A 22210-nucleotide genomic window follows, 5' to 3' on the forward strand; every position below is an offset into this window, starting at 1 on the left:
TCTCAAAGTTCTAGGTATTTGGTCAGTCCATAGAATTGCCAGCACAGATATAATTTCTTCAAGGAACTTTGAATCACATATTCTCTGGGAAGGCTTTGGGAGTTCTGGGTACCTGGGTTGGCTCAGGGCTCTAGAATTATCTGAGATAACAACATTGTACTCAGAATGTGTAATCGGGAAATCTGGCCAGGGATAAAATCATGTGAGAACTCCTGCATCGCTGAGAAGTGAGACCAGTTGGAGAATGAATAGCCTGGTTCAGAGTTCTATCAAAATCGATGCCAGGTGTATATCGAATCTTGGACAAGATGTGTGGGGCAGGGGTGGGAGTGAGGTGGGAGGAGGGGAATAAATTTGCTTTTCTCACCTTTCTGAGTTATTAGTAACTCATCAAAACAATCCTTAACTTTATTTTGAGATAAAGAAATAGAAAAATAAAGTTAAGAGTGATTATCGGAAATTAAACCCAGGTTCTAACAGGTAGAAACTGGTTACTTTGCTTTTAACCCCTAGGTCTCAGCTTCATTTCAGTCTGTAGTCTGTCGGAAAGTGTCTAAAGGTATTACTGTTTTTGTTTTGTTGTCTTATCATTGTGCAGAGGGTACACAGCTAGGTGGAATTTCAAATGTGAGAGCATAATATTTCAGATTCCTTCATATTCCTAACTAGTACTGTGTGTTTATCGCATTCAGGAGCAGGTATTACCTGTCCTCAAACTACCTTCAGGACTAGGAGGTCCTGGCCACAAAACCTCCCATCTGACAAGGCTCAATGCAGGTTTTCCCCTGTTTCTCCCTCTGCTATCCGCCTCCGCGCTGTTTGGCAAAGAAAACCTCTTTCCTAAGGGGCGTGTGTTCAGTGACTCCACTTTGGGATGTGTCACAGGCAGAAACACCTAGCCCGGGGACCTGCTGCTCTTTGAAGGGAGTGTGCTTGTCTTCTTCAAAGAGGCGTCTGTCTGCAAAGTGCCCGAACTTTCTGGAGACTGCTACTGGGGGATTAGCATTGACTAATCATGTTTAGACTCTGAAACGGGGCAGAAAGCTGCAATGGCCTAGGTTTCCGGAGCCATCCCTATCTATTCAGCTGGGCCGCGGGCGCTGAGCCCACAGACCTACAAGCCCCAGCATGCCTCGGGAGGCGGGGCAAGTTGACGGGCAGGCGACTGTACGAATTGGCGACTGCCATGGGAAGGACGTGCTAGCGCATGCGCAGAAGGCAGCGGGCGGGTGGGCTGGCAGCGGTGGACTCGCGTCGGAGCCGCGGGCGGTCAGGTAGGGGGCGGGAAGGAGGGTCTGCGACCAGGGACTGTGGTGGGTCGCGGGGATCCAAGATTGAATGGCAGGATTTGGGGTCTGGATCGGAGTGGCAGGATCGGATTCGGAAGGGACGGGCTCAGGAGCGATTCGGCGGAGATGAGATGCAGCTGGGGGAGGGGAGCAAAGGGGCTGAGGATATTTGCAGTTGCAGCATGTCGGGAGGTATGAGGTAATGTGGGGGCCATGCGGAGAGACGGGGTGCAGCATGTGGGAGATGGGAGGATCTGACGTCCCTGGAGGTATCTAGGTGCAGAATATCAGAAGCATAAAGGAATTTGGCAGGCCTGAATGAGGTTGGGTGTTGGCGGGCAGAATCTTAGGGGCTTTGAGGAGATCGGTGTAATGTTAGCAAGATCTGAGATCAAAACAGCCAAGGTCTTGGAAGATCCTAATTGCTGAAGAGAAAGGGATTTCTGTAGCGGAATCTGGGAAAGACTGAGGGGTGAGTTCCCAAGGGAATCAGTACCCAGTTAGCAAATCGCAGCAAAGGTTTGAAGGCAACACGTGAGGCAGGACGGGGGTGGAGGTTGGGGGGGGGGGAGGTTGGAGGTGGCACAGTACAAGATGGGGAATGCAGATGAGCGATCAGATTGAAGGAGGGCAGAAATCTGAGGTACAGGATTGGAGTTTGGAGATGGCATACAGGGGTGATAGATGTGGGAATTTGAAAATAGACTAAAGGATGTATTGGAGGGATGAGGGACACATAAGAGCTATTGGTGAATTGCAAGGTTGCAACATACAGTCTAAAAGGTTGAATAATAGATTTGGGATTCAGCGTTGAGAATGAGGTTTGTGGAGAATGAATGGTGGGGAGTGAATGTTGTAACTAGATTATCGAATTCAAAACCAAATGAAATTTGTGAGTAGGTCCTTAGGAGGTTTTTGTTTGTTTTTAATTTTGTTTTTGTTTTGGTCTTGGCATAACTGAACCCAGAGGGTCTTCTGGAGACCCAGGGACCTGAAAGTAATTTATAAATAAACTATGTATAAATGAATGGAATTTAGGAGAATGTAAGGGTTTGGGAATAAAGACACTAGTCTTCAGAAATCCTGAAGGAGAGTTTGACATTCTTTGAAGGGCAGAGTCTTCCTCACTTACTAACTAAAGGCCCTTTAATCCTGAGGCAGGCTGTATTCTCACGATACCCACTCTGACCAGCCCAACCTCCTCATCACAGACCCGATATTATAGGCCTTGGGGCAGAAGCAGTGAACTACCGAAGGGCTTCTGCTACCTAGCCTTTTCCCTGTCGAAGGTATGAGCCAACATGATCTTCAACCTAATATTATCTTATAGGAGGTCCATTATAGCTCACAGAGACAATGGTTCTGGGTGAGAAACAAAACAAGGTTGGAACAAGGCGGAGCCTCCTGTCCACTGAGTATTTAGCCTGTGCCATTACCTAAAGCCAGGGTTCTGAGACAGGGTGCTTTTGTTCTGCCAGGAAACATTTGACCGTGTCTGGATGGAGGCAATGTCAGTTGTCATAGTTGAGGGGTTGTGGGGGGTACTGGTTTCTAGTGAACAACCCCTACAATAAATTATCATTTAGCTAGAAATGGCAGTCATGCCAAAATGGGTCCTGGCATCAGAGTCAAGAATGCTCTGGTTAGATCCTGGCTTTTTTTTTTTTTTCCTCTTTCTGCTTTGTAACCTTTAAAGAGTCAGTTGACCTCTCAGTGCACAAGCTCTTCATGGGCCTACGTCATAGGATGGCTGTGAGGACTCAGTGTACTAAATCAGGGTGCTTACTGTCTGGTGCCCAGTAAAAGTGCTCAGAATTTACTACTTTTGAAAATATGTGTGCTTTCTTCTCATGATATACCTTCTAAATATACTTTCATTGTTCAGTGTTACCCATGAAACTAAGGCTTAGGAGGTCACTTGTGTAAAGCCACATACCTGCCATGTAGCTCCCCACCACAGAACATCCTCTCTTCCCTTGCTGGTTTGCTGTAGTCGGCTTGGTCTTCCCTTTGCAGCCTCTCCTCAGGAAAAGGAGGCTTGCCCCGTTTAGTCAGAAGCTGGGTGACTTTTCTCGATCAAGAGAAGCCCTGGACTTTGTTCTTGCTTTGCTCTTAGACCAGAACCAATGGGGAGATAGTGCAAGGAGCTTGGAGCTACACAGCTGAGATAAGGAAGGCTCAGGCTCAAGGGCAGTGCTAGACGGAAGGAGACTGCTCTGAATGCTCTCCTTTGTGCATCTTGTCTCTGGCACAGAAGGGTAGCATTGTCTTTATCAACTCCAAACCTAGCTACGCTACAGAAGGCAGTTTAGAGAACAAAATTAGACTGGAGCTGAGGGCAGAACACTTAGCTGCGATGATATCATCACAGATCACTTAAGAAAACACCTGATGGAGGTTGAGTTGGCCGTGGAATCGGCTGTTTTACTGCTTGCTTGGTGGTCAAGCACTTGCCAGCCTCTCTGAAAACACAGCAAGCTCGGCTGAGTGCTGATTAATGTGCATTCTCTCCATAAGGCCCACAATCTAAATGTTACTCCTGATTCCACAAGGCAGAAAGTGAAGAGCCACATGGTAAATGACATATCCTGGGTTACAGAGCCAATGGCTAATTTGGGCATATAAATCAGAAGTCACATGTTGGCAAGTCTCCTAGAGTGCGCCCTCCTGTATGCAGATGGTGTTACCTTTGGGAGACTTCTTCCATTGGGCCTTTCTGATAGAACGGTATGTTTTAAAAGTCATTCCTGGATGAGTTTACCAACCTCTTAGCCAAATCTTACCTGCAGGTAACAGTAGTCGTTTTGTTTTGTTTTGTTTTGTTTTGTTTTGTTTTGTTTTGTTTTGTTTTTTCGAGATAGGGTTTCTCTGTGTAGCCCTGGCTGCCCTGGACTCAATTCTTAGATCAGGCTGGCCTAGAACTCAGAAATCCACCTGCCTCTGCCTCCCAAGTGCTGGGATTAAAGGCGTGAGCCACCATTGCCCGGCAACAGTAGTCTCCGCTTCTATAAAATTACATGTTTTGGGTGAGCCCTTTTGTGGCACAGTTCACAGATGAGCATCTGGGGGACAACTTTACTACATACCATGGTGGGAGAACATGAACAGGTTACTTTTTTCTTAATGATATTTAGGATGTGAACTAACACTTCCTTCACACAGTTAAGAGAAGACATGCGATGTGTAGAGGGTGCCTGGCACTCATTACTCCAGGTGACCATTAGAAGACATGGTTTTAGCTATCAGCAGGCGCCATAAGTGCCCTCAATCTGAAGTTCACAGACTTGTCTCCCCAGCCAGAACTAGGTGAATAGTCAGTCTGTTAGTGAGTGGCCTTTGTGGCACTGAGTCAGGTTCACACTTGGTTTGAATTGGGTTAAAGTGCATAAGGAGTAAATGCAGCTTGAGTGCTGGCCTGAAAAGGGGTGATAAGTCTCAACCAAATCAAAATCCTACAGGCCACGTGAAGAGCATAGGAATTGTAGAATGGTTCTTCATGTCAAATTTTTAGATGATTTTTTTTTCACATCTCTTTCTAAAAGTTGTCTCCATCTCCAATCGTGGCAGGACTACACTAGTGGTAATTGCTTAGGAAAGATCTGCTTCCTTGATTGCTTAAGGTTCTCCAGTTTTGCTTATGGCCTAACCCCCCCCCCCCCAAGAAGCAAAGAGGGGCGTGGGAAAGCTTGAGGTCAAATAGCGATCTTCCAGAAGTCCCTGAGTTTAGATTATTTCAATGTATGGCTGCTGCCTTAGATTTCTGCCTTCCGACAGGTGCCTGTTCATTTCATATCACAGGCTGGCCAATGGCTATGGCAAGCAGTAGCAACTGTAGTCACTGTTCCTGATAATAATAATGAAGGCTCTTTACACAGTTAGTTCTGTGCCTAGGTTGGTGCTGTCCAAAGTGCTTTAGGCTCAATCTCTTCTAATCTCTGCTAGTGAGAAAGCATCGCCTTGAAAGGCCATTTCATACCTAAGTTAAGCTGGAATCTAAAGCCAGAATGCCCAGGTCCTGCAAGTACTTTCTTAGTCCTTGTAGCACCGTTAGCTTCCAACCCATGCCCCTTTGCCCGAGTTCTGCCTTAGGATGTGGGAGTAGCTAATTTCCCTTTCTTGGTCTCGGTTTCTTCATCAGTGTTACTCTGAGGTCATTGCTCACTCTACCTTTCCATACTTAGTCTCTGCTAGAAGGGGCTCCAGCAGTTGATGAGTTGATTGGAAGTGATGGGTTCATTCACTCATTGCTTCGTGACCTGGGTGACCACATTCTCAACCCAATCCCTCCCAAGTTAACTACTCCTTTTAGTAATCTTTATGTGCTTTTGCTGTCCAGGAGTGGACAATTCTTCATTCCTTTCAAAACTTGGTTTGTAAACCGAATTATTTTGCTAATACCAGTACTGGTTCTGATTCTTGTTTTGTTTTGTTTTGTTTTTTAAGACAGGGTTTCTCTGTGTAGCCCTGGCTGTCCTGGAACTCACTCTGTAGACCAGGCTGGCCTCGGACTCAGAAATCCACCTGCCTCTGCCTCTGCTTCCCAAGTGCTGGGATTAAAGGCGTGTGCCACCACTGCCCGGCTCTGGTTCTGATTCTTGATGCTCTTGATTGCTAACAGAATTAAGTTAAACAGTCATTGTCATCAACTGAAAAAGTCATTGCTTGCCTACCAATTATTAGCTTAAGTATCTACATTCATTATCCTTAGTTCTCATGGTAATTTTCTTTCTTTCTTTCTTTCTTTCTTTCTTTCTTTCTTTCTTTCTTTCTTTCTTTCTTTCTCTCCTTTCTTTTTTCTTAACTAAGAAAATAGGTAAAGAGGAGTTAAAGAATTTGTGAGGCCTAGAATCTCTGAATAGCTTGCCAGGCATGGAAAACTTAAGTAACTTGCCAGGCCTGGAGAGATTAGGTAATTTGCCATTTGCCCCATATTCTGTAAGAGAAGGCACAACAATGCTGTCTTGTTCTGTCTCCCTTCAAGGTTTATGTTATCTGCTTACTCTTGGTTCTTTCGACTCCCTGGCTACCTGTTTCACAGACTGGCAAAACTCAGTGGTGTCAGGAGAGGATGAGGCTGTCTTAGATCTATCTGTGAGAACACATGCAACTTTAAGAGATACAGTATCTGGAGTCAAAGAGTTGTGCTGGGGTCAGGGTGGGCTGTACACTGTCAATCGTGTGGAGTGGGTGAGCGAACCAGGTAAATGGAGGTTATGTAAAATGGAAGGGCAAGACTTGGGAGTACAGCCTGAACAATGGGAAATGTGTTCAAGGGAATGTGGAGGCAGCCAAGGTTGTAAATGGCGTGTTGACTTTTCCATCTGCTCGGTTACTGATTGTTCTAGCTGGCAGGAGATGGGCAGCAGCACATCTGAAGGCTTGGCATAGGGAGGCAGTTCCTTTCACTGCAACAGCCTTTCCAGGGAAGTGGAAGTCAAATTGAGCTTCTGTTTGATTCAATCTTGATATTAATGGGAGTGGTCAGGCATGCCTGTCTGGAGGAGCTGGGTCTGTCTTAGGCTAAGTGAATGCTGTGTACTGGGATGGTGGTGGTAACAGAAATAAGTCCAGGCATTTTTCAGATCTACACTTCTCCAAAGCCAGAATCTTTAGTGCATGGATTTTTGACATCTTTTTGGAGAACCTGGTAAAACTGTAGACTGGAGAAATAGTTTGCCATTGGATGTGGGCATAATCAATTCATTTCATAAGCTGATAGCTTACACAGGCAGGAAGCCTTTGAATTGAGAGAAGTCTGGGGAAAGAATTTGCTAGTATTTTTACAAATTGGCAGACTTGTTTAACAAGCTGGTCTGCAGTGCCAGCTCCAGGAAGAACAGATGTCCCAGCACAATGTAAGGTAACATGCTTGGGACCCAAACACCAAATGCTGCTGCCCTCAGTCTGTTCTCACAGATGACAGGAGACAGAAGAAAGCTATTGGTTAGGATTGAGTGGTTCGCACAGATCCTGGGTCAGGGCTTCTATTGGTGTTTCTGTGGGGCTGCCCCACGCCCACAGCATTTGAGAATTGAACATTCGCTGTTGTAATATCCACAGGAGACCATTTAAAGTTCATGCTGCCCAGTAATTTGTTGTTTTGTCAAGGCATGGATTTGAGTTGTAATGGTTGCAAAGCCAGAGTGTTGGACTAGGTCACCCAGCTAATAAAATCGATTCGCTCCACTCTGTTGGCTGACTCAGCTAGATGATTGTTCGTTCTTTTAGGGAGAAAAGTACGTTTTAAAGGCAGTGAGTCCTAAAGCAGAGTCGAGAGCACTCATTAATAAATAACTGAAAGACATTTTAAAAAAAAACTTGAAAGTAATGTTGGGGTAAAAATAAGTAAAAGTACCATGTTTGACTGCTAAGACCTTGAGCTCGTTTTTTCAAAACTTCAATGCTCTCATTGCCAAAGTGGCACAGTAAAATTCTTACCATGTTTCCACAATGAGGATTAAGTGAGAATAAGCATGCACAGTATTGTGTAGCACATAGTAGGTACTAGGACACCAGAGCAATTTTCTGTCTATAGAGGGACATCCTGGAGGTAAATGTGACCCCTTCCCTTCACACACACACACACACACACACACACACACACAGAGTCCTTTTCATCCTTAAGCATACCAGTTCCTTGCTGCTAGGCGCTTGCTTGCCCTAGCATACCCTTCACAAAGAATGTCCCATGTTACTTGCACATGAAAGTCACTTTGTCCTCAAGCTCTCTAATCACCCTCAAATGATTAGATCTCTACGCATCTCCTAGCCCCTGCTCTGTTCTCCTACAGTTTTCACATAAGGCTAAGAGGGAACCGAAGTTCACCAAGGACCTTTCTGGTGCAGATGTGATCCTCCTTGATCCTTCTGTAAACCCAGGAAAGGATATGCTGTCTCCGTTTTACAGATGCAGAATTGTAGATAGAGAGAGACCAAGTGTTCCTTGTTCTTCGTCCCAATTCACAGAACTCTGTGCTTGCTATCTGCTTTCTCGGCTTTATTCAGGCAACGCCCTCTGCCTAGTGTTTCGTTCTCCCATCTCATTTCTGTGCCCTTGCAAGCTTTCCTATCTATCAGAATAGGTCTGCCTTGATTCCTAACTTACATACTCGCCTTGATAAGCAGAGCAGACGGGGTATGCTGAAATGTAATGTCTCCATTCTTTCTGATGCCTAGACTGCTATGGGTGACTAGGTTGGAAGATGGACAAATGAAAAATGTGTACCCCCACCCCCCATCTGATGGTTTGCAGGTTACTTAAAGGCAATCATCAGAATTTTCTCTCTGAGTGAAACATCAGAGGCCATCAACTGTGATGGAATGAAAAGGCTCGGACCCCAAACTCACACAGTGTTCTTTGCTTACAGTTCCTGTATGTGTCATTGCCTCTGAGATTTGCAAGACTTCTCTTACAAGGAGCACCATTTATGAGTAGCCTTACTCAGTTGTCAGGTTCCATCACTCTCCCCACTATACCTCACAGTGTAGACCTTCATGTGACATTCTCTGCTCGGCAGGGTTATTCTCTGCTTTCCTGCTTGTATGTCATATTATTTAACCCTTCCAGTAATGGTATAAGATAGATGCTGACCTTTTGGCAATTTAGGCTCTTCCCTGAATTCCTCCATAACATAATGCTTTAATCGTTTGTGTGTGTGTGTAAAGGGAGAGGGGGTGGGGGAGACACTATTTCCTAAGTCATAATGACTGCAATAAAATGTTTATAAATAAGTAAATGATTCAATGGATGATTATAACTATTCTCTTAAGTGTTTCTAGACTGAAATAACTTATATAGGAGTAGAAAAATGAATAATGGTTTGTTTTTTCTCTTTAGCAGGAATCTGACACTGGGGCATGAATATTAAGCTGTTTGGCTCTAAGCTGTGTTAGCAGGAACCTTCGCTGGAAGAGCAATGGCTGCGGCAGCAGCAGCTTCTCACCTGAACCTGGATGCCCTCCGGGAAGTGCTAGAATGTCCCATCTGCATGGAGTCCTTCACTGAAGAGCAGCTGCGACCCAAGCTGCTGCACTGTGGCCATACCATCTGCCGCCAGTGTCTGGAGAAGCTCCTGGCCAGCAGCATCAATGGCGTCCGCTGCCCCTTTTGCAGCAAGATTACTCGCATCACCAGCCTGACCCAGCTGACCGACAACCTGACGGTGCTGAAGATCATTGACACAGCTGGGCTCAGTGAGGCCGTCGGCCTGCTCATGTGCCGAGGCTGTGGCCGGCGGCTGCCTCGGCAGTTCTGCCGAAGCTGTGGTGTGGTGTTGTGTGAACCCTGCCGGGAGGCAGATCACCAACCCCCTGGCCACTGCACACTTCCGGTCAAGGAGGCAGCTGAGGAGCGGCGGAGGGACTTCGGGGAGAAGTTGACTCGCCTAAGGGAACTTACTGGAGAGCTGCAGAGGAGGAAGGCAGCCTTGGAGGGCGTCTCCAGGGATCTTCAGGCAAGGTATAAGGCAGTTCTTCAAGAATATGGCCACGAGGAGCGCCGCATCCAGGAAGAGCTAGCCCGCTCTCGGAAGTTCTTCACAGGCTCCTTGGCTGAGGTTGAGAAGTCCAACAGTCAAGTGGTAGAGGAGCAGAGCTACCTACTCAACATTGCTGAGGTGCAGGCCGTGTCTCGCTGTGACTACTTTCTAGCGAAGATCAAGCAAGCTGATGTAGCCCTCCTGGAGGAGACAGCAGATGAGGAGGAGCCAGAGCTCACTGCCAGCCTACCCCGGGAGCTTACCCTGCAAGATGTAGAGCTCCTTAAAGTAGGGCACGTTGGTCCTCTGCAAATTGGCCAGGCTGTTAAGAAGCCCCGGACAGTTAACATGGAAGATTCCTGGGCAGGGGAGGAGGGAGCAGCAGCTTCTGCCTCAGCCTCGGTAACCTTTAGAGAGATGGACATGAGCCCTGAGGAAGTAGCTCCCAGCCCTAGGGCTTCCCCTGCGAAACAGCGGAGTTCTGAGGCAGCTTCCGGTATCCAGCAGTGTCTGTTTCTCAAGAAGATGGGGGCAAAAGGCAGTACTCCCGGCATGTTCAATCTTCCAGTCAGTCTCTATGTGACCAGTCAGAGTGAGGTGCTGGTTGCTGACCGGGGCAACTATCGCATCCAAGTGTTCAACCGCAAAGGCTTTTTGAAGGAGATCCGCCGCAGCCCTAGTGGCATTGATAGCTTCGTGCTAAGCTTCCTTGGAGCCGACTTGCCCAATCTCACTCCGCTTTCAGTGGCCATGAACTGCCATGGGCTGATTGGTGTCACTGATAGCTACGACAACTCCCTTAAAGTCTATACCATGGATGGCCACTGTGTGGCCTGTCACAGGAGCCAGCTGAGCAAACCATGGGGCATCACAGCCCTACCATCTGGCCAGTTTGTGGTGACTGACGTGGAAGGCGGGAAGCTCTGGTGTTTCACTGTAGACCGAGGAGCAGGAGTGGTCAAATACAGCTGCCTCTGCAGTGCTGTGAGGCCCAAGTTTGTCACCTGTGATGCTGAAGGCACAGTCTACTTCACCCAAGGCTTGGGGCTCAATGTGGAAAACCGACAGAATGAACACCACCTGGAAGGTGGCTTCTCCATCGGCTCTGTTGGCCCCGACGGGCAGCTGGGCCGTCAAATCAGCCACTTCTTCTCTGAGAATGAAGATTTCCGCTGCATCGCTGGCATGTGTGTGGATGCTCGGGGCGACCTCATTGTGGCAGATAGCAGCCGCAAGGAAATTCTCCATTTTCCCAAGGGCGGTGGCTACAGCGTCCTTATTCGAGAGGGCCTTACCTGTCCAGTGGGCATCGCCCTCACACCCAAGGGGCAGCTGCTGGTCTTGGACTGTTGGGATCACTGCGTCAAGATCTACAGCTACCATCTGAGAAGATATTCCACCCCTTAAAAGATGAGGAGAAATACCACTTTCTTCTTTCCCTCAACAGAGTTTCCTTCCCTTTCCTTCCTTCGTTGTTGATGGTGCCGTAGAGTAGATGTGGCCTGTGGCCTGATTCTAGCAGGGTTGCTCTAGAATCGTAGAAGCTCTAGTTTTCAGTGATTTTGTTTGTTACGCCCCTCTTCCCCATCCCCCTCCCCCTCCCCTCTTCTCCTTCTATCTTTAGAGCTTAGAGCTTTACCAGGTACCTTATCCCAAATAGAATAGATGATGCTCTTAGCAGAAGTTGCTTAGAAGCTAGGTACTTCCAAGGCTTTAGTAGAGAGAACCACTTTAGTCCTTTGCCCTTGTGTTTGAAATTTGTATTGGTATTGAATAGTCATTGATCTTTCCCTTTGGACTCTGAGGTCCCTAGTCTACTGTCTCCTTCCTGTTACAGTGTGCTTCGTCTGTGGCTTTAAATCTGGCTGCATTCTGTGTGCATGCTCCAGTGGGATCTGCTTGACCCTTCAGTGATATTATATTCTGTAGCATGGTGTCTCCTTTGATCACCTTTACCAATGTGAGAGTGTATCATTAAGTGCCACCAAAGGTGACACATAGTCCCTTTGAAAGCAGGACCTCTTGACGGGAATTTCTGCCACCATAGATTGTCTTCTCATTGAAGATGTGCCAGAGGATGGTTTGACTGACCCTAGTTGGATAGTGTTGAACACTTCAGTCCAGAAATCACTTGCCTTTTAAAGGAGTTTATAGGTTAGAATTATGCCATGGCCAAGGCATTCGGGAACATATAAGCAGATGCTAACATATCCAGCAAACGTGGGATATTTTCTAGGGCTCAAAGCGTTTTGTACTCCTTCCACTGACCTGACGCTAAGAGTTATTGAAAGAATTGTGTAATGTGGGCTTCGACCAACTATGTGGGGAGGTTGACACATCCATTTTCATTACTAAAGAACAAACTGTTAGGTAGCTAGCTCTGTATTTTCTTCAAGTGAGTGCATATTGTTTGACTTTGAGATTTATCTCTGTTCTATCAAGCATTAAACTAATAAAACTAATAACTTTCTTCATCACTGATGTTCATGTCCTAATTACATATGGGATTTGGGAAGGGAGAGAATAATAGCTTGTATTACGCCATTTTGCTTACCTATACTGCATTTTGTTGACAGCATAGCATTCTACTTCATTTAAAATGCAGTCCCAAGTACCATTCTGTAAAGATAAACAGATCTTCACTCCCATGTGCATGTGAACAGGATCAGTCTAGCAACACCAGCACCCTGTTCAAAATTGGGTGTCCACCATGAGCTTATGGTAGGCATTGTAGAATGTAAATGAAGATAGCTATGTATATGTGTTTCAGACTAGAAGTGAGAGTGTGGAATTAAGTTCTGTGGGTCTCCAAGTCTGCTAAGCAACATATCTTGATCTTAGGTGCAGGAGTGATTGTAAGGCAACGCTTTTGCTTTCCTCGAAACAAGATTGCTACACCAATGAACCCCAAATTATTTCTTGGTGACAGTGTCTTTATAGCTGTCAAAGAATGGGTAAAGAAATAGCGTGATGGTGAACTAGTTATTGCTTTCAGTTAGAGAAAGGTCCATATTTGGATTATGAAATTGCATCTGATATATCCCAAGTTTATAGAATTGAGAAGAAATTAATCCAATTACAAGTACATCAAAATGGCTCAGATGCTCGGAACCATCAGTGGTGGTTCCCAGCAGTAGATCTGTCTTCGCTGTGGTTGGGGGGCTTTTGTAGGCACTAACACCATGTGGAGTGGCTTGTGAATGCAGTGCTGTTGGTAAGAGGGACAGGAATCCTCCAGCTGCCTTGTTTCCTTTGGCATTTTGATTCTCCCCATCTCTACAACACAGTCCTGCTTTGACTTTCAAATAAAGCAGGTATCTAACTGGCTGATTTTCCTCCTTTGATATTTCAGACTGTGTTGAACACCTTTTGCAGCTCTCTACCACATTGTTTAAATAAACAGATCGTGGCTCCAAGAGACATTTAATCATAGCGGTTGGGATTTTGTCCTTGCAAAGTGGCAACCCTCTTAGACAAATGAAGTGTTGCATGCAAGTCTGCCCCACAAAGTCAATGAAGAACAGTGGCTCTAGTTACAAATTAGGGGGTGGCAAGGAAGCTGTCCTTACCAGAACTCCTGTGCTACCACTGCAAACTTTGAGGAGCCTATAGAACCCTCTCTGAAAGCCATCAAGCTACAACGTGCCAATCTTCCAGTTCCGTCTTACTAGCATGGAGACTAGACATTTTGTTTAACAAAGGAAAGAGAAAAAAACCATGGCTTCTGTGTATAGGAAAGGTAAGAGAATATGTGTTTGAAGACACCTGACCCAGTTCCCAGAGTACTTGACATATATCAGCCATCTAGCCAGGCAGCTTTAGATGCAGCTGAGTGCCTGGTGCTGTGGGCTCTTGTCTTCCATCCATGTTAAATTGTCTTTACTTTTTTTTTATTTTTTTGCTTTTTGTCTACTTTTATGTTTTCCAGGCTTATATTTGCCCATGGGAGCCTTCCTCAGCTGTCTCTTCCCCCAACCACAACTGCCCTAACTTATCTGCCTGCTCCTCTCTACAGGCTAGTTAATATTTCTTGCTTTGTATAAATTCCCATGTCATTGTTATTTGTCCATATATCTGAGCTTCACCAAGTCCAGCATATGTAGCATTGTGCCTCATTTAAAATACGTCATCCGTTCATCATTCACTTTTCTACCTGGTTTCTCAAGCTTCCTAGGCCATCTCCCTACATTGGATAAAAAGAGATTCCCAGTCAAGCCCTTTGAAAGATTTATAAGGAAAGCAAGTGACAGCCAATTGTTTGGTCTGACCTTTGCTCCCATGTCGGGAGAATACGGGAAGGGAGATATTCATTTTCATTCCAATTGGCTTTGTTAGGCATCTGCTGTAGGTTAGGTGCTGTGCCATATGTTTAAAAGAAAAATGATACTAGGAATCTTTTAACTTTTTTTTTCTAATTATTCCAGCATCTTTTCTTGTCTGAAGTGTTTGAACTCCCGTTCTGCCACTGTGTTCTCTGTGGGCCATATACAGGCTGAATGATAGCAAGAGGACAGTTCACTCTTCAGGAATACAAAGCACCACTCCTGGTCATCACAGTGAATTTGGCTTGAGTTTTGCAGTGTTTCAGCTGTAAGGCAGGTAATGCTGCAGAAGTCACGCGATTAGCGTAAGTTCCAATTGATGACTTCTTAAGGGTTGAAAGACAGGTCTAATATGAGACTCAGGTCTTCCTCTACATCTGGCCAGGAGGTTGATTTACAAATGAGAATGTGCAGCCCCGTAGGGGATTGTACAACAAATCCCAGTCATGAAACCATGCTTGATAAATCTAACAAGCAGGGCTGTGGTACAACAGAAAGCAGTTAAGCAAAATATACTCTCAGACTTACTGCAGACTATGGCCTTATCTTGTCACTGGCAGTCCTGGGACCAGCAGTGTTTTCAAGTGGGAAGATCACTGAATTTTGTCAGGCCTTCCCATGTATAAGTATCTGTAGGCCTGCAGATAATCTCAGAACATAAGTTTCAGTACACAATGGGCAATTGGGAGAAAAGAGTTAATTGGCTTTAGCTATGACCTTAATGCCTCTCTAACATAAATTGTGTAAATGGTGGTTGGCTTTTCCACCAATAACTTTGCATTTTGCATGTTATTTGCTATAATTTCATTGTATGTTCATGGAAAGTAGAAAAAATTAACAGGAAAAAAAAAAACACAAAAAAACAAACAAGCAAGCAAAAAACCCTGCATTTCAAAATGTGCCTCAGCTCAGTTCAGTTGTTTCTGGTCTGCAGGGTATGTAACTTTGTCGCAGTTATTAGCCAGTTGTAACCCCGCTAAGTTACTGTTTCTTTTTCTGGTAAAAGGCAGTGACAATCTACATCTCAATGGGCAAAGGTTATGAGAATGAAAAGATAATAATGCCAAGGTATATGTAAAAATGCCCAATTAAGAAAATGACCTTTATTGTAGAGGGCAAAGACTTCCCTTTTGTGGGAAGTTGATCTGCACTTTTTGTGTAAACGCTGGCAAGAAATTCCAGGCCTGTGTTGGTGAAGCAACCATTTGTTCAGAGTGGCCTAGCTTCTTAATTAAAAGACTTGTTGGCCTGAGAGTGGGATTGCTGGGACTGCGACGCAGAACTCATTCACACTACCTTGTCTTGCTAGCAAAGCTGCATAGATCCTAGTCTAATTTCAGTAAAGCAAGTAAGGTCACATCTTAACTCAAGAGTGATAGACGGAGTCAGGCAATTGGGATATTAAATGACAATCTATAGTCATTATGTATGTAAGTGCATGGAATAAAAGCCTTTAACTTAGAATCATGAATGTTTGCTATTCTTCAGCTAGTATGAAATGAGTTTTCCTTCAGCCCAGTCGTCATTGAATTACATAAAAGTCACAAACCACATTCTAAGGAAGTGTTACGACATATGGTTATAACCTGGACTTGAGAAGCAAGAGGTGCTGCGCTTGGTCCTGCTTCCCAGATTAGTAGCTCTGTGAGCACTCTCCGAGCCTGGCAGCCACAGCTTCTTCCTCTGTACTGTAGAGGGTCTGGTTCCCACTTCCCCGGACAGTGGTAAAGACATGGTTGGTATATAATGGCAGTCTACAGGGCACTGATGAAATCATATGTGAACTGGATAATGGATCTGAAAGCTACTCTCATTTGTGTCACAAGGATGATAGGAATTGATGAAGAAATGATCTCCAGCCTAGCACCAAAGGAAAATTATTTAGCAACTCACAGAAATCCCAAGGGAAACACAGGAACAGTTTGTAATGTCAAATGCATGGGCTTTTTGTCTTCTATACTATTGAAATCAGAAGTTCCCTCTAGTGATTTACTGTTTACTTGGTTATAACTATGACAACATTGCATATTTTCAAAAATAATAGGGCCTGAGATAATATTTATTCACCCGCCTGCTCATTAAACACAAGAGACGTCTACTGTATTATCAGCAATAGTTGTCTGAATAATGAGTGGGAAGACAGATCAATCATGAGCTTCAGTCAGTTAGCTTGTAGTCTGGCTGCCAAAATAAAATAGTGTAAACCATACAAACACTGAAGGATAAGACAAATAGTATAAAGCAAAGTATGCCAAGGGTTCCAGCATAAATGCTGGCAGAGGGACTCTGGTTGTTACAGTGCCTTCTAAGTGTGGGTGACATTATAGACAAAGCATGTTGTTAAAGGGAAGAGTGGGATTGTACCAGTAAATTAAAGCCCGAGGAGAGTGAGAAGCCCAAAGATCTAAGGAAGTCCACCCGCTTACACAGCCCTGTAAGTATTAAGGGTTCACTATTCAGGGCTGAGCTTTGCCTGCATTGACCATATGAGGCGCAGTGAGGCTGCATTTGTGATCAGAATCTTGGAGTCTCCTTGGTGGAGAGCAAAAGTACAGTTAGTTGGAATCTCTGATTCGGTATTGTTTCCTAAATTATTGTTCTGCTTTGAAAAACCATGAAGTAATGTGACACCACTTCTCAAAAGCATAAACTAACGGAGCCTTGTACTCTTTTACTTTGTACTAGAGTTTCACTACTTTTTTTTTTTTTTTAAGTTTTGCTAGAAGTTTTTGCTCCATAGCTAGACATGTTGGTAAGAAAGCTCAGTTGTTTCACCTTGTCCTTTTTACCTCCAAGCTATTAAAACCAAGTTGGTTTGATTTGCCTGCTCAAACTATTCTTGGACCATCTTAGTACAGGCACCTTCCTGAAAGCCTCCTGTGTGAGTAATAAACATTCTTATGTCTGTTTCATGGGAAAGTGGTGCTATTGACTTCAGCATTGGAAATAAGTTTGTGGTAAAAAGAAAACAAGTTCTACCTTTGAGGATGGCTACAGCAGTTGACACAGCAAGCTGGGGGGGGTGAGGCACTATTAGGTGGCTCTCAGGGTTTGGTTCTGCTTGATAACTGGTTCTGGGAGGATAACGTGCCTTTGTCACTTGGGGTGTGCCGACTGGCTGCATTTGCTGAGGCCTAACAACCATCATAGATGAACATGACTAGGTTGGAAGACTTGATGACCACTTAGGAACAAAACACTAATTCTGCTCATAGTGTATCAGCCCAGTCCTGAGCTGTGACTGACACTGAGACTCGGAAGAATGACTCTTAGCTGCAACTGTGGTCAGTTGTCCCTAACAGGCATTAACTCCATCTGTACAACACTCACAGGAAATGACATAGCCTGTGTACTGTGGGGTTTATAAGTCACAGATGTAGAGGAAAGCCCATACTCCTAAAAGCAGATGGGTCCAGATGACTGCATCAAATGTGCAAGTCTGATTCTCAGCGTTAGAAACCCATATATAAAATCTACTTGTAGAAGACTTACTCCCAATGCATCCGTAGCACCCATGCAGTGTGGCCAATGGACGAATTCAGAACTGACTTAAGCAGGCATCCTTTAGCCCTTTTACGTAGCTATTGTAGTCAGAGGAGATCCTGCTCCAGCTGAAAACAGATCTCTGACTAGAGGAGGAAACTTAAGGAGGTTTGCTAGGACTCCCACCCTGCTATAGCTAATAATTGCCCAAACACTTTAATACAGAAGAACAGACAACAGCAGCAAAAGAAACAGGTCCATAATTTGACTTAGTTGGGACTGTACACTTTACTAAAATGATTTCACACATAAACAAGATGAAAACTACTAATTGGCTTTTATATCTCTTCAACCTGCCTTGTAAATTAACTTCTAACAGTTGCTAAAATTGGCAAAATTCTGGGCTTTTTATAGTGGGACTCAATGTATAGCTGTATCTGAGAATTCCCTTTTATTTAAACAGGGTGCCCTGCAATCTCAGGGCATCTACTGAGAATATTTCAAGAGGTGTAAGGAAGAAAACTAGGTATGTCTCATTTCAGTGAACAAAAGTACTGCCTTGACTAGATTTCCCATCACCCCCAGCAGCCATTACCGTGACTATCCCATAGTGGGCATGGACATGCTGACCTAATGAGTAATAAAGTACAATTAAGTCTTGGATGCTAAGCAGTTGCCTTGCCAGAATGGGACTACATGGACTTCCCCATCCTCCTGTTAAGTAAAATGGTTAATATGGCCTGGTTTAAATGGAAAGAAGGCCTGTGAGGTTTGAAATCCATATACCAGACCTACTTAGAGAAGAATTATTATCCCCACAGCTTCACCACCTAATGGCTCAATTTCCACTGTTCTTAAACCTACACATAGCAAATGGCTCCTCACAGCGGATTGTTGTAATCCTAATGCAGTCGGTACACCTGTAAAGGCTACCATGCCAATTATTGTCGATATTACTAATTCTATCTGATTATCAACTGGCAAATACTTTACAGTTGTTGATCTGAAAAGGGGGTTAGGTTTCTGTGCCTGTTTTTGCAGCCAGAGCCAGTTTGCCTTCACCTTCAATGGACACAGTACCCTTTTACTGGATTAACTATTGGGAGGGTACCTCAAGCTCTATGCCCTCATTCAGTCTTTGTACACCCATCTCAACCACATTCGTCTTTCTTCAGGAGCATGGTGATGACATCACACTGATCACATCCTTAATCATGGCTCAGAACCATCCTAAAAGAGATCTGATGTCCTCTTCTGGAGTGTCTGAAGACAGCTACAATATGCTCATATACATAAAGTACATAAATCTTAAAAAAAAAAAAAAACCCAAAACCATGATTTAAAAAAGAAGCCTTATAGCCACATTGGTCAAGTTTCTGAAAATTCTAATTTCTGAAGGCAACATATATCTCATTTCATGTTTTTCATAAACACATTTGTCTAGTGACTCACAAATATGCCCCCCTTAACTGGGCTTCTGTGCAACAAAAGACTCTAGAAATATAATATAGTCTTACATGTCAATGCTTTGGAATTTCTCAGGCCTCCTGAAGTCTATGAACCTGATTGAATAGGTGTAAGTTACCTCTTTACATCGGATACCTCCTTAGCTCAATGCTATTAGAGTAAAATTACCTGTCACATATTGGGTTATTCTAGCATGGGTTGGAAGCCATGGGATCTGAGTCTGAGACTTTCTACATTTAGCTGCCTGTTAAACTTTGGGTAATGGAAACAGCATCCAAAAGCATAGTAAAGGATGTTTGCTATACAATAGAGCCATATGGCATACTCCATCTGTTGTAGAAGGTTTCCTCTAGTCCCTTGCTGGTACCTTGGTACTGGTGAAAGTTGTTTCATTCCCAGGCCCTTGGATAACTATTCCTTGAATTTAACGGAATTGACATCAAAGCATGTTTATATACTTCACAAATGGCGTACCACCATGATAAGCAATGTTGCTTGTTGGAAAGCTGTAAGTTTGTAGGAATGAGCTGGGATGTCCATGATAAGAGAATACAACCCAGAAATGGGCACATGTGGGTCTTTAAACAATAGATACCCTTGCCTACAATCAGCCTCATTTGCCCAGGACTAAATACTCTTGGACCATTCCAGTGATCTGTTCCTCTGTTGTACCAGTGGCAGAAAAAACAGGTCCCTACTTAAGACTGCCTCTTTGGAAGAGAACACTGAATTTCTTTCCATAATATAAATGAACATTAGCTACACAATGCTCCATCTATGTATAGGCATTCCTCACTCTGTCCAGCTGTCCAGACATGACTATCAGTGAGAATGCCCTCACTCGTTTCCCCTCTCATGGTTCACCTCTTCTAATAGTATGTACTGGAACTTTCACTTCCAGATTCACAATAGACTTCCAGATTCAAAATCCTCATAAACTGCCATAACTGTTACTGAATCAAGTTCAAATTCCATTTAACAAAACAATGTTTCAGCCATCAAATGTCAGGTGTAGATTACAATAAAGATCCTGAATCTACCTTTGATAAAAATTGCAGAAAGCTTTCAAGCCCTATGTCCTACTTCTCTTCAGTCCCAAATCTAGGCAAACTGATAACGAAGCATAAGTATTTCCACCTCAGCTGCCAGAGCAGAGTTCAAACTAGGCAAGTCCCATACTAGCTTTGGGACCAAATACAGCCCCACTGTACCCTCTGCATCACTACAACTGTATAAAAGCCAAACTGGCTGAACAAGGAGGACACCAATGTGCATGCCACACTAGATGGTGAAAAGCTCATGAGGGTTCAATCTTAGATAAGGAACTACAGGCAATTGATTAAAGCAGGGGGCAGGAGACATACATCCTTGCAATAAGATTTGATGAAGAAGAGAGACCATGAATTTGAGGGAGAACAAGGAGGAGTATACTTTTAACACCCCTTATGTTAAAAGTATTAGAGAAATCAGGAATTCAAGGCCCTTACCTAAACATAGTAAAAGCAATGTACAGCAAACCATCACCCAATATCAAATTAAATGGAGAGAGACTTGAAGCAATCTCACTAAGATAAGGAACAAGCTCTCTCTGTAGCTATTCAATATGGGACTCAAAGTTCTAGCTAGAGCAATAAAGCAAGAAAAGGAGATTAAGAGGATACAAATTAGAAGAGAAGTCAAGCTGGGCATGGTGGTGCACGCCTTTAATCCTAGCACTTGGGAGGCAGAGGCAGGCCGATTTCTGAGTTCGAGGCCAGCCTGGTCTACAAAGTGAGTTCCAGGACAGCCAGGGCTATACAGAGAAACCCTGTCTCAAAAAACCAAAAAAAAAAAAAAAAAAAAAGAGAGAATTCAAGGTACCACTATTTTTGGATAATATGATAGTATACATAAGAGAGCCCCCCCCCCCCAAAAATCTATCAGAGAACTTCTACAGCTGATAAACAACATCTTCAGCAAAGTGGCTGGATATAAAATTAACTCAAACAAATCCGTAGCCTTCTTTAATGTAAGTGATAAACAGTCTGAGAAAGAAATTAGGGACACAACACTCTTCACAATAGCCCAAACAGTATAATATATCTTCGTGTAACGCTTATCAAGCAAGTGAAAGATCTATATGACAAGAACTTCAAATCCCTGAAAAAGGAAATCTAAAAAGACTTCAAAAGATGCAAAGGTCTCATGCTCATGGGTTGGTAGGATTAACATAGTAAAAATGGCCATCCTACCAAAAGCAATCTACAGATTCAACCCAATCCCCATCAAGGTTGCAACACAGTTCTTCACAAACATGGAAAGAGCAATTCTCAATTTCATATGGAAAAACAAAAAATCCCAAGATAGCAAAACAATTCTTAACAATAAAAGAAATTCTCAGGGAATCATCATTTCTGACCTTAAGCTGTACTACAAAGCAATAGTGATTAAAAAAAAAAAAAAGACACATGGTATTAGTACAGAGACAGAAAGGTCAATCAATTGGATAGAATTGAAGATGTAGAAATAAAACCACACACCTATGGTCACTTGATCTTTGAGAAAGAAGCCAAAACCAAACAGTGGGAAAAGGACAGCATATTCAACAGACAGTGCTGGATCAAAGTGACAGTCAGCATGTATAAGAATGCAAATTGATCTATATTTATCACTTTGCACAAAGCTCAGTTGCAAGATGACTAAGGATCTCAACATAAAACCAGATACACTATACCACATAGAAGAGAAAGTGGAGAAAAGCCTGGAACTCATTGGCACAGGGAGAAATTTTCTAAACAGTACGCCAATGGCTCAGACTTCTAAGATCAACAATTGATAAACTGGACCTCATGAAACTGAAAAACTTCTGTAAGGCAAAGGACACTGTCAATAAGACAAAATGGCAACCAACAGATTGGGAAAAGGTCTTTACCAATGCTAAATCTAATAGGAGGCTAATATTCAATATATATAAAGAACTCAAGAAGTTAGACTCCAGAAAACCAAATAACCCTATTAAAAATGGGGTACAGTGCTAAACAAAGAATTCTCAACCAAGGAATACCGAATGGCTGAGAAGCACCACCAAAAAAAAAAAAAAAAAAAAAAAAAAAAAAAAAAAAAAAAAAAATGTTCAACATCTTTAATCATCAGGGAAATGCAAATCAAAACAACCCTCAGATTCCACCTCACA

General features: G+C 43.7%; 2 protein-coding genes across 6 annotated transcripts in view; one reads left to right on the plus strand and one right to left on the minus strand.

Annotated features, from left to right (window-relative positions):
• Astn2 (astrotactin 2) overlaps nt 1-22210 on the minus strand; it is a 955818-nt gene that overhangs the window by 215659 nt on the left and 717949 nt on the right. The gene's annotated exons all lie outside the window — the stretch shown is intronic.
• Trim32 (tripartite motif containing 32) lies at nt 1191-12243 on the plus strand. 2 transcript variants are annotated; one of them, XM_021160106.1, is made up of 2 exons: nt 1191-1274; nt 9127-12243. In XM_021160106.1, the coding sequence occupies exon 2, from the start codon at nt 9206-9208 to the stop codon at nt 11171-11173; it is 1968 nt and encodes a 655-aa protein (XP_021015765.1). In that variant the 5' UTR covers nt 1191-1274; nt 9127-9205; the 3' UTR covers nt 11174-12243. The 2 variants fall into 2 exon arrangements, with proteins under 2 accessions (XP_021015765.1, XP_021015766.1); XM_021160107.1 differs by having other exon boundaries at nt 9130-12243.

Source organism: Mus caroli, chromosome 4 (assembly GCF_900094665.2).
Source record: "Mus caroli chromosome 4, CAROLI_EIJ_v1.1, whole genome shotgun sequence".
NCBI classification, from domain to species: Eukaryota; Metazoa; Chordata; class Mammalia; order Rodentia; family Muridae; genus Mus; species Mus caroli.

What these genes read in the sequence shown, in the direction of transcription:
- Trim32 (XM_021160106.1), top strand. Translation starts at nt 9,206, where the DNA reads ATGGCTGCGGCAGCAGCAGCTTCTCACCTGAACCTGGATGCCCTCCGG.